At 39.9% G+C, this 13,216-nt stretch overlaps 1 protein-coding gene across 5 annotated transcripts in view; it reads right to left on the bottom strand.

Moving 5' to 3' along the window:
- Window positions 1-13,216, bottom strand: part of inpp4b (inositol polyphosphate-4-phosphatase type II B) — a 177,737-nt gene that overhangs the window by 145,394 nt on the left and 19,127 nt on the right. For 2 of the 5 annotated variants that reach the window (XM_088303811.1, XM_088303808.1), the window contains exon 1: window positions 2,634-3,170. The exons of 1 other annotated variant lie outside the window; for it this stretch is intronic. In XM_088303811.1, the coding sequence (XP_088159937.1) occupies window positions 2,634-2,721 (88 nt within the window). In that variant the 5' untranslated portion in view covers window positions 2,722-3,170. Of the gene's footprint in view, window positions 1-2,633; window positions 3,219-13,216 lie in introns of those variants that run through there. 2 more of the 5 variants (XM_088303809.1, XM_088303810.1) reach the window with 2 other exon arrangements.

Genomic DNA, 13,216 nt, shown 5'->3' with positions numbered 1-13,216 from the left:
TTTAGTCTTCACGTTAATGTTTTTGGGACACCGCTGTCCGTGCTCTGATAGAGAGGCAGTTACGTTGCATGAAGCGGAAGCACCAAGAAGGTCCTCCCGCAAAGTCCTTTATATCCATCGCCTAGGCAACGACCTGAGCGTGGAGAGAGGTACCGTAATTGAATCTTTGTCAATACTTTCCCACAGCACGTTGTTTAAACACTCACTGGCTAACTTGTTCCTCGAGCTGTGACCATCTAAGCTTTCTGTTTTATTCATCTTTATTCATATGAGATTAGCCTCTGCTTTTCGCCACTCCCTAACAAGTTTGTCATTCAGGCCAAACTTTCTCTCTGCTGATCGATTACGGTTGTCAGCTTGAAATTTCACTACTTGCATCTTCCTTAGTCTACAGAATGATTCTCTTGAGGGGCTTGTGTTTTCAGCTGTTTTCAGTTGTCTTTGCAAGGCATAGTTGATATCAGTGCATAAGGCTAGAGCGCCCTCTCGTGGCTGTCTGCGTAATTACCGTTCTTTCGCTCCAGAGTATAAATCGCAGGTCAAGCCAACCTACGAAAATAAATTAGATTTTTAGTCCTGAAAGTACGGTTGCTTCAACTGAGTTTATAATCAGCGTTCCATTTTTTTTTTTTTTTTGTTACATGCGATAGTTTTTTTAAACATACCGATGATATCGCGTTATCCTCTCTTTAAATGTCAAAATGGTTTTGTGGCAGAGGGAGAAGGTCCAAATGGCTCTGAGTAATTAAGGTTGCCGACCCCAGAGCGAGATGCATTACTTAAAAACAAAAGATTTTGCGCGTTATTAGTCGATTTATGCAAAAACAGGGAGGATTGATGTCCTATCACATTGCTTTAAAAGTTGAAAAGATAAGAGGTGTAGCCCCCAAACCCCAGTGTACCAAACGACAATGTTTACTCTCTGGAACCACTCGAGTAAATACCAGGCCAGCCAAAATGACAAGGCCTGCGCTTTCCCACATACCACTCTGGATTTTCACTGCAATCGCATGGCGAAACCCTAAATTACTACTGAAACAGGCACTGAGCCATGCCGCGAGCATGAAACAGCTAGTTAAACACACCAACTAGGACTTGTTTGGCTAATTTTTGCCCATTGGCCAACATGAATGTGGTGGTCCTGAAGGGAACCTTTAATAAATTCAAGCAAAATTTGCTTGGGGCCTCAAACGTCATTATTAACCACACCGACGCTCATTTCTGCATTGCCAAACACAAATCTGTGTAGATATGGCCCTAAGGGTCTGAAAAATACAATTCAACTTTATTTGTGTAAGGCCCAATTTGGTTAGCTACTCTAAAGTTGTCATTTTTTCCCCTCTCTTTTAAAAGTACATTCATGAGATTGGATACGTGGTTGCGCCAGACCACAAACGTGAAGTAATTAAACACACCGAGGGACTTATATGGGACATTTATGCATTGACGAACAAGACTATGGTGGCCATAAAAGGATCAAAAAGGCTTAATATAGTTTAGTAACTTTGAGATCTTCAAGTAAGTGCAAAATGACAGACAGCTGCACTATGTCACAAAAGTGCCTTAGCTTGCTGAACACCCTGACTATATGGGACTTGTTTGGATCATTTTGGCATTGCCTAACACAAGGTATGGTTGCTTGGAAAGATGAATTTAAAAATAAAAAATAAAAAAGTTTAACACACGGTTCAAACTACTTAAAACTTAAAACATACGTGAAGGTGACATTTTTTTTTAACTCACTGACAAGGAACGGCCTAGCTCATTCCCACATTGCTAAACTTGAGTATGGCGTCGCTTAACGCCAAAAAAGGCTCAATACATACCATCAGGTTCAAACCACAGTAATCTTATTCCTTCCTTCAGAAGGATAGTTATAAGCGCATGTGACAATTAGATTTGATAGACTTGATACAAGAACACCAAATTCGTTTAAAAAATTTGAACCTAACCACCAAAAATAGTTAGGTACTTAGTCCAATTAACTATTTAAATAAAAAAACAGAACAGCAACTCAATGTACACATGCAGATGGGTGCTTGATTTATAGCAGGGACTCGAGTATTTAGTTTCTTCCACTCAGTTTTAATATCCAACGGTTTCTGCTTCACAAACACAGGATAGCCGCAATGAGCCCGCCAAGGTGCTCTTTTCGTGTTCACCAAAGCACGGTCTAATATAATTCTTTTTGGGGTGAGTTGAGGAGCCTCCTTTAATGTTTTGCTACACTAACTTGGGAATGACTTGTGGTAGGGTTGCAAAATTCTAAGAATTGCATAACATATTTACTGGAAATGTTTCACCATTTTGAAATTGCTTTTTATGATTTGTCACAATGTACTTAATCACCGTCACGTATGTTTGTTTTGATCTTCTCCCTAACCCTCTGGGGTATCTTCTTTCGCTTGGAAGGACACACATGCACACACACAAACATCCACTTTATGGGATGTGTGTTAAAGGGCTAGAAAGCAATCTGCAACCGGTGCAAACACAAACAGATGGGGAAACGATCAAGCTGCAGAGATGCTTAACGGCGCGATGAGGCTGGAGGACACAGGTGGACGACATGGGTGGAGGACACAGGTGGAGGAGCCGGATGAGGAAAAGACAAGGCAATGCAGGAGGCTCACCGGCGGCATGAGGCAACTCCTCTCCAGGGCAGCCGCTCAGCTCCTTCAGGTCAACCGCGCAGTATCCCGCCTCCCGAGCCGCATCCATCTGTCCGGCTCCCCCTTCTGGTCCTCCACCTCTTCTCCAGCCTCCTCTGCGGAACACCACCGTCCAGTCCAGTTTGCTCCCCCCCACCCCCACCCACTTCCGACTAACGGCACAGTTGGACAGGGAAGCTGCCGTCACGGCGATAGCGATCTGCGACCGCGCTCGAGCAGCATCCGAGATGCCTTTCGGAGACGAGGGACCAGCCAGGGACCGGGTAAAGGGGAGGGGGGAGGAAGTGGGAGGTGGGGGGTGTAGAGGTGGAGAGTGATGAGGGAGTGAGACTGGGAATGAAAGAAAAAGCAGGACAGAATTGATGTTATGTGCGATACGCGGCTCTATCCATTAATCTCAGGCTGCCCGAGCGCACCTCGACGACGCACAGTGCCAAAAAACACACACACACACACAACTCTCTCTCCTGCTCTCTATTTCTCCTCGCGCCTTACTGAATGCAGACATGTTCCCTCTGATTCCTGTCATCCGTCTGCCTCTCTCTAAATCCCGCTCCCTGCATGAGTCTCTAGGTTGTTTTTTTTTTTTAATCATAGTCAAGCCACCAGTGAGTTGGCTAGTTAGCCAAGTAGCTGCTCAGTCAGTTAGTCTTGTATGCGAAGTGTCTAAATGGCAACTTTTTTTAGTCATTAGTTTATTAGTTAATCTGTCAATTAGTTAGTGAGCCAAGAAGCTAGTTGAATAAAAGGTGAGTTAGCTGGCTACACAGTTGGTCAGGCATTGATTTGAGTGAGTCAGTGAGTGAGTGAGTGAGTCAGTCAGTCAGTCAGTGAGTGAGTGAACCAAGTAACCCGTTGGCTAAACAGTTAGTCAGTCGCTCAGTCAGTTAGTTGATACACTTGTCAGTCAGTCACTCAGTCACGCCTCTGCCAGTTGGATCGATGGCTAAGACGGTCAGTCAGCCAGCCTGTTAATTGATGGCTACACTTTCAGTCCATATGCCAATTTCGGTCACACTGGTCTGTCAACCAGATAGTGAGTGAGTGAGCAAGTTATCCAAGTATACCAGTAGCTAATTGGGCAAGTTGTTTAATAGTTACAGTTAATTGGTTCATTAAGGCTGTCAGTCAGCCACCAGCCAGTTGGATCGTTGGTTAAATGGCTAGTCAGTCAGTCAGCCAGTTAGTTAATTAACTAATCGGCTACTTTTTGGTTATTTAGTGGACTAATGTTTTGATAGTCTATAAACCAATTAGTTACTCAGTCTATCGTCCAGTTAGTTGACTAAATTGCTTTTATTAGTCAGTCTATCAACCAGACCAGTTACTCAATCTATCAACTACTTACTCAATCAGTTAATGATTTTCAGAAGAGGGGTGGTCAACATTGGTTTATTTTAGTGCTGTCTAGATAAAAATGTGGACTGAAGACATCACCCTAATGGGCCACAGACCTAGAAGACGAAGTTGCAGTGATGCTCACACTCAAGAATGGAGAGGAACAATAGGTTTTAGGGCTTTGGTTGCGGTCTCTGCCGAGTTTGGTATGCGTCTTCTTACCGTCTGCTTCAACATTCCGCCTATGCTCACGCCACAACATCTTTGCGTTTGTTACTGTGCGCCTGACAAGGTCACCACACAACAGAGCCCACCAAATCGATGGCCATTTGCAATCACGTTTGTTTGGGTGTGATCAGTTTAATAAAACGACGCCTCACACAGTGATGAAATGTCATATACTACACAATGTAGGTCACTCCTTAGGAAAAAGAAAAACAATCTTTACACATAATCTCCCACACTGACAAAAAAAGTGTCTTTTTTCTCTCATTTCGATAGATTGCAGAACAGTTCGTTCCCAAAGTACCCGTCAAAGACATACGTCGTACATCGCCACTTCTATCGCACTGTACAGCAATTCAGAGAAGGGCTTTATCCTAAAATGTAGAGGAGGCACACATATTAAAGCCAATAAGATATACGCCTCCTCTATATCCGAGGATATGAATTCCTAAAGTCAATATTCTTTCTAAAGTTGCGGTGGTTACTTCCGCTACAGGTTATGCGATATATGCAAATAAGCAATCACGGTTAGTGATAGAATATGCGAGTGGTATTGGAACAATGTTGATAGAAACATTTAAAGTTATTTATGTGAATTAGCACAAAATATCAAAAACGGTGGGTTATGAGAATTGATTTTTTTTTTTTATATACATGTTTGGAATTATTGTTGGAACAAAGTGTGACAGAAATGTGAAAGGCCATCTGATTCGGGTCCGTAAAGAAGAACGAAAACGGCTTGTATGTTACAAAGCTAGTTCACTAAATGGCTAGTTAGTTGGCTTACTGGATAGCTCGCAAACTAATTTGTCGGTTGGATGGCTGCGTATTTAGTTGAGTTTTTCTTTTTGTTTTTTTTAGCTGAGCATAGTTTGGTCATTCATTAGTTGTTCCTGTCATTGCTTGTTACATAGGTTACACAATTGCTGCTTTTTTTTTTATCATATTTTGAGTGTGCATTTCCTTTTTTGTTTGCTTTTTACTTATTTATTTTTAATATTTGTTCCAGGGTGTTTGCTGGGGGCGGCCACGGCCTGGTTAGAGTGGTGAGGCCAGAACCACAGAAGGTTTACCAGTGATGGCAAAAAGGGGAAATGCAATTATAATCACAGAGCCAAACTAAAATCCATAATACTCATTAAAAGTAAAAATTTTGTGATGATTAATTATTTGACTGAAGCCAAGCCGCATTGGAGTTTCGCCGGGTAGGGGGTGCACTGGTTTGAGTTTTGGGTTGCTGCCGAATGCCCTGAATGAAGATAAATTGCTCCCCGATGGAGCAATAAGACGCGAGGTAAATCCATTCCTCGCTTCTCATCATGGCTGTGTCGCTGCAAACACAACAGGATGAACACCACCGTCTTCATCTTGATGGAAACGTTCATCCATTAATATTTTAATTCAGCTTTGTTTCAAAGCGAACGCGTCTTATCAAAGGCTGACGACAAAAGAGGAAGACTGGGGGGAAGTCATTAGGAAAAGCACCTGCAGATGGAGACAAGTGCCAGTACATGGCAGTGCAGAAAATAAACAGTCTATAGTGGAAAATAGATTTGCACATTAACCTCCTCCTCAAAGCACTTGAGACCCATTAGAAGCTGTGCAAAATGTTCCGTGCTTGTGTTAAGCTTTAAAGTTCTTTTCGCTTGATTCATGAGTCATCATTTTACAAGGACTGCTGTAGTTATGAGTAAAGTGAAATGTGTTCAGAATAAAGTTGTCATTTTAGGCTTAATAAGGAGCAATGCATTAATTCAAGCATCCCGATAAAATGCCATCAGGCAACAAACCTTTTTATTCCCTATCCATGGCTATCAAGTGTCTTCAAAGAGTGAGTAAATCTATAGAATTTTTGCATTTATTTATCTATTTGAAAGATAATAAATTCCTGTTATTTATCGTGCCAATTGACCGGCTTTGGCCTTAGTGGAGGTCTCAACTCTTTTGACTGACATTCCAGTTTTCATAATTTCAGATGGTACTGTTCATCCGCATAGACCCATTCAGTCTGACTGCATCAGCACTTGACAAACACTCCAACAAGCGCTCTGGCCAGATGTGTCAAGCAAACCTTTAGATAAGACAAGGGAACGTGAACGCACAAGGTGCTCGGGGATCAACGACGTGCTGAGATTCATGGGAAAAGGTCAGACCTCTTGCAGGGAGGAGACGCTTAAGGTCGAAACGTGGGCCGATTCCAATCCAAAGCTGTTGTTGCTTTTGTTGTTGTTATCTGCTGATGCTGCAGGCCAGCAGGAGGCCTTTCTTTTACAGACAACTACTACTTCACTCTGAGAAAGCAACAATATAGAGTCGAATGTTAGAAGCTCTTTAGTGATCAGTCACTTTTTGGTTGTTTCCATTTGTACTAACAGAACACCCAGTGATCCAACTAACCAACAATGAGTCCAGCTAAATAACTGAGCATCCACACAACTGATTGATAAGCCATCTTAATAACAAATATACTATCTGACTAACTTACCAACCAATGATCTAACCAGACAACCAACCAACAAGCGTTCTGACCAACCCAACATCCAGCTGACTCACCAGCAATATAACTACCAACTACTGACCGACTAATCAAGCAAGTAACTGACTGACAAGACAGTACAACAACTTTATTTATATAGCGCGTTTTACAACAGCTGGAGCTGTAAGAAAGCGCTTTCCATATGGTTTAAAATCAATTAGTGGGAAATTAGAACACAAATTCAAATACAAACAATAGATACCAGAAGAACAGTGAGCAACAGTCTCGTGTTGAGTCGAAAGCTAAAGAATAAAAATGAGTCTTCAAACTAGTTTTAAAAATGGACAGAGTGGGGGCTCGCCTAACATTTAATAGGAGCTCATTCCATAGGCAAGGACCGGCAACAAGAGATCGATAAAGCAACTAACTAACTAACAAACTGAAAATTGTCATAACTACCAACTTACTGACTGACCGGATAGTCAAGCAAGTAACAGCCAAGTGACAGATTAAGCAACTAACTAACTAATTAACTGAAAATTACTACCTACCCACTGACAGACTGATTAGTCAAGCAAGTAAGTAAGTGACTGGCTACTAACTACTGTACATATACAAAAGCTAACTAATCTAAACTTTCAACCGACTTAACAACATCCGAACTCACTGACCATCCACCCGGCTGAGTGACTGACCAACAATCCAACTACCAATTTACTGACTGACCAACCAAGCAGATAACAGACTGACTGGCCAATGGACTAATTATATGACCAACTGACTAACGGGCCCAAAAAATTAATTTTACTATCGACCATTCAACAGATTATACTGACTGACCAATGGAGGATGGGGTTGTAATTATAAGAATGAAATTTTAAAAAAGACACCATTGAACAAATCAATTCCTTTTGAGAGAATTAAGTAATAGTTTTTAGAATACATTGGAAATGTTAAACAAATAAGTTCTAAATTTGCATGAAAAAGTGGTATATAAATATAAATATTAAATAATATTGTTTGTAAATATGTATAGATAGCTAGATAGATATAAATATTAGACTAAAGTTGAAATGTTAAAAGAATGATGTCCTAATATGAGACAGAAGGCCATCAGTTTACATGAATAAAGTAATTTTGATCATGTTGAAATATCAAAGAAAGGAAAAGTCAATTTCGGGACACACAAAGTAAAATTGCATCAGTTGTCTCCATTATGAGTATAAAATTGAAATACTGCAAAAGTGAAGTGATAATTTTGTCAAAAGAAAATTGATGGCCATGGTATGAATAAAAACATTTTTTAAATAACTTCAAACTTTTTCTCCAGTATGATTATTTTTAATATTCCTCCACTTTGTTCTCATTTATAAAATAGAGATACACAATAACTTTACGGCCATGTCCTTTCTTCCATACATCATCAAAAAAAAAAAAAAAAAGATGTACATGTACAAAATGTGTACATTGTTAATATAGAGTTTAAAATTTGGATTTCTTCATTGGTTGCTTCAAGATGTCAGTAATCAATATTTAAGAATATGTAGAGCAGATGCTATGGGCCTTACAAACACGATGGAATAAACAACCAGCGCATCGGTTTATATTTTGCAGCATCACTGACAGCTGAAAAACAAGCTCAGAATACAATTGGTAGCATCAAATCAAAGTTATAGGCTGACACTATGTCAAGGATACATTTTTGTTGCCTCTATTTTATTACTCGCAGGGGTTGTGGGTGGGTGGAGGACTAATCACGCAGCAGTCAATTCTTGAAAGAATCATTGTGTTTCCTCATTATTGCCGTGAACAAAAGAGACCCGAATACAATCAGAGCCGGCGTGAGATTTAAAAGCAGCGTATAAGAGCTCATGCAAATGTCCTCTTTTGTTAATCCAATTTGGCAATCACGGTCAGACCTCTGTAATGACTCGCAAAGACGACTTAAGACTGGCAAGTGGCTGCTTCTGGGTTGGAGATGAAAAACTTCCCAGTGTGCCCGACTTTCATTTCCTGCAGGAAGGGAAGGTAGAAAGATGAGCTAAGGTACGGCTTCCTGTCGGAGAGGTGGCGACGGTGTTGAAATATTCACAAGTAGCAGGGATGGCAAACAAATTCCCAGCTTTAAAAAAAAAAAACAGCTTTAAAGTCACTTGTTGGTTGGTAAACAATGTGTTAGCTATTTTCTGTGCTCTCACGACGATGGCTCCGGAGTGTGATACAATGAAACCTCCAACCACATTTTGGAAACACTCGTACACAACACACAAGAATCTAACTAACCAACAAGTAACTCGAACTAATTGACCATACAAATAAACTAACTGGACAGAGATCTAAATAAACTAACTAATTGAGAGACCAGACAAAAATATAAACTAACCATCCAATTGACCGACTGACTGACAAATACAATTGAACAACCACTGACTGTCTCGTCAACGATCAAACAAAACAACCGGCGACATGACTAACTGACCAAACAGCCAACGGACTGATTGAACAACGGATTCACCAGCTGCCCATCACACAACTATACTGACCAATCGACCAAACAGCAAGCTAACTTACTGAATGACTAATAAACAACCTAACTGACTGACCAACCGGGTCACTAACAAAGACACCAGCTATATAACCTGCTGACTGAACAAGGGATGGATTAAATGATGGGCCGGCAGACCAACAAACTACACAACAGACTGGCTAATCAATTGACCAATCACTGATCTGTTTATTAACCAACCAACTACCCCGCTAACAAATCATCTCAGTTTTATTTATTCTTTTAGTGCACAAGAGTTTGACTTTCTGCAAATAAAGATGAGCAGAAGTAAGGATCGCAACGAGAGATGGCGACGATGTTTAAATATTCACCGCCGGCAAAAACAAGTTGAACCAACGTAGAGCTTTCAAGTGACTTTCTATTCGGCAAATAAAAGAGGCTCCCTGTTTTGTAGCTGTGCTCTCACTTCTGTGCCTGGAGTGTACAGCACAGCGCAACATCGGAAAGCATCTTCAAAAGGGGAAGTCATTTTACGTTTTTGAAAGCCACCAAAACCTGTGACTAAGTCTGTGTATTAGCACCTGAAAAACATCTTGACAATCAAAGAGCTTATACTAAAAAAAGACTGGAAAGTTCAATTGGACGATTGTTCGAGGTTTTTTACTGGCCAACCAAGCAAACCTACCTTAACTGGTCCATGAGCAGCCAACCAACTCACAAACCCGCTGACTAACAGACCGTTCAAGCGACATTCGGCAAGTTCAGTTGGACACATGGTTTAACTGACAGTCCAATTCAGTCATGTACTTTGTATTATTTGACCAATAAAAGATTCTTCTTTCAAATCAATGCTGGTGCCGTTTTGTTGTGGTTCGTATTTTGTCCATCAACATGCATTATCGTCAAACCTAAAAATAATCCCAAGGAAAAGTTCAACATATTTCTTTCCACTCTTATTTCCTGCACTTTTGTCTCCCGATCGTGCCACTGAAGTGGAAACACCGGCCCATTGTTAGCATGGCGTGCGAGATGCACGACGCACCTCTTTCCTCTGTCATCGCCGACTCCGTCTCGGAAACCTTTTGGCTCGCACTGATAAAATATTTAAGATCTCCCGTGATTAAAGTGCATCCCGCTCACCTTGGCGGCAAAATCCATTAACCCTGGGAGAATCAATGCTATTGATTCCACCGATAGAGGCAGGAGGAGTGCGATGTGGAGGGTCAAAGTACAAGGTGAACAATACAGTGCGGTCGCTGGGGGAGTGGCAGCTTTTAAGGTGGCATGAAAAATGGATGGGCATCAGTCAGGGAGCACAGTTATTTGCATCAAGCTTGACACAAACACAAAAAGACTGCAGACTACAAAGCAGCGGAACACAGTATTCAGACTATTGCCATTAAAGGATTGTCATATCCAAGTGGCATGATGTTAAGTATTTACGTGGCAGGATGTCGATCATCAACATTAACAGGTTCATATTGACTGCAGGTGTTAAGAATTTATTAAACAAAAAGGATTTATTATTTTATATTTATATATTTTTTATTTTATATCAATGAATCCAGAAGTACCGTGCACAGTAATGACAAGTGATCGTGTTTACTGGTTTTATATTATTCTCACATTACGTTCATATATTACTTAGTTTAAATGTGTTGATTTCCGTAGTCTAGAAATGTTATAATGAGCTGTTTTTATAGATCTCCAGGTTTGTTTTTTAAAACATCCGCAGATTTAATAATTGACCTGTTGAAATCAAAACAAGATTGTGTTTTTATGTGGAGATGTAAACATTGATTTGGAAAACTCCAGCTCCCTGAACTAAAGTGATTTCATGAATTCAATGTACAGTTAGAATATGTCTCCAACGATATCGAAACCAACAAGAAAAACATCAAAAAGTGCAACGGTCATTGGTAGTATTTTTACAAAACGCAATTGATGGAAAAGTCCTGTGTGGGATCCTGACAGGTGTTGCTAGCGATCATTTGCCTATTTTTACATACATTCTATAAAAATTATCAATGGAATACAATGGGCATTACCATAGAAAAATTTAAAAAAAAACAGATCAAATGTAGCCTTGGAGGCACTGAAATAAAGCCTAAAAGAACCGAAATGGGATGGAGTGTATGTACATGATGTAAATATACCATACGATACATTCATGACAATATTGATAGATTTGTATGAAAAACGCTGTGGATTCCGGAGGATTATAAAGAAGAATGCTAGCGACAAACCACAATGCCTGTAAGAAAAAGAGCTATTTATATAGATGTTTTTGAAAGGGAGATCAAAAGAAGCAGAAGACAGGTATAAGAAATCTAAAAATATGGATAATAAAAAGACATAAAAAGATCATTATGGCAATTTACTAAATAAAAATAGAAGCAACATGAAGGCTACTTGGTGGATAATAAAAAGCATAATTAAAAAATGATCCAATAAAATCAACTCTTCCAAATCATTTAGTGAAAAATAATTCTGACAATTTTGATAAAACAATTTTAATGACTTATATGTAAATATAGGCCCTAATCTTGCAGCAATTATATCTTTAAAAAAAGGCAATGGAAATAAAAACACAATAATCGATAATGTGAATACTATTTTTCTTGGCAAGATAGAAAAAGTAGAAATATTAAAAATAGTAAAAAGTTGCGTAAGTAAGCGATCCACTGACTACATAAATACGGATATGATATTGGTAAAGAATATTATTGAATTGGTTATTGAACCATTTACGTACATTGGTATTTATTTCACAGGTGTATCCAGGCAAAATAAAAATAGCCAAAGTTATTCCAATTCATGAAAATGGAGATCAACTACAGGCCAATCAATATCTGTCCTTCCACAATTTTCAAAGATATTGGAGAAATTGTTTGAAATTAGGTTACATATATTCATAGAGCGATACAATATTTTAAGAATAGTCTGTATGGATTTAAACAAAGCACTTGACATCAATGGCACTTGTGGAATTAACTGAAGAAATATCCACCACAGAAGATGAAAGCCATATTTTGCAAGTGTTTTCACTGACCTTAAAAAGGCTCTTAATACCATGGACACGCATTGAGTACGTTTTCTTAATTAAGGGTTTATTCCCTCATAATTCGCATTTGCTTGGTGACTAAATTCCAACTTCATCTTTCACCAAAGCAAACCGAGCAAAACACTTCATGCAATAGATTGGAATTTCTCAAGGGGACGGGCAGGTTTTCAGTTCAGGTTTTTTCCTAAATCAGTGGCCATCTTTTCAAACCCTTTTCACTGCAATTAGCCGAGCGCAGGGAGCCATCGACAAATCCATTTATTGTGTATGCACAATACTCTGTCCAAGTAAAAAAACCTTCACTTCAGGCGCCACACTGCTGTGACGACCGACAGCACAACCAAGACATGAGGTGTTTGGCAGAGTGATTTCAAGAGCTATCAGCAGAGTTATAGTGTAACGCGCAGTGAAAACAAAAAGGACAAATGACAATGATACATACTACATTAGCCGGCTCACACTCGATGCTAAATTGTGGACAAATCACTCCTGTGACTGTTGTTGTGCATTTGAGCCCATCTGGTTGTAGTTTTGACAAAGTGAAGACATAATATTGACTCGGCTTCTCATGCTAGCAACTTGCTACTGACTGACGTTTCATGAATGACGCATTAGAATCGGTTTGACAAAAGAAACACTGGAGACATAGACAAAGTGTTTTAGCGTACCACACAAACTGCTTGTTAGCTAGCCACCAACGAGTTTGTGAACACATCACCTTAATTTGCATCTTCTGTGAGTGCTGCGGTGCATTCTTGTCCATCTGTTTGCACTCTTGGACAACAAGCGCCACAAAGGTATACACTAGCTACATTAGCTTCTTGGGCTAGCCCCAGATTAATCACGTCTGGGCAGTACACAAGCACAAAAAAAACATCCGCAATAAATGCTCGGAGCCTAATAATTGTCTGCTAAGCAACGGCAACTTGTCGACC

Source organism: Idiotropiscis lumnitzeri, chromosome 8, assembly GCF_059441095.1.
Source record: "Idiotropiscis lumnitzeri isolate Australia: NSW breed Sydney's pygmy pipehorse chromosome 8, RoL_Ilum_1.0, whole genome shotgun sequence".
NCBI classification, from domain to species: Eukaryota; Metazoa; Chordata; class Actinopteri; order Syngnathiformes; family Syngnathidae; genus Idiotropiscis; species Idiotropiscis lumnitzeri.
Note: the sequence above shows the minus strand (reverse complement) of the source record. Positions and strands in the feature narration are given on the sequence as shown.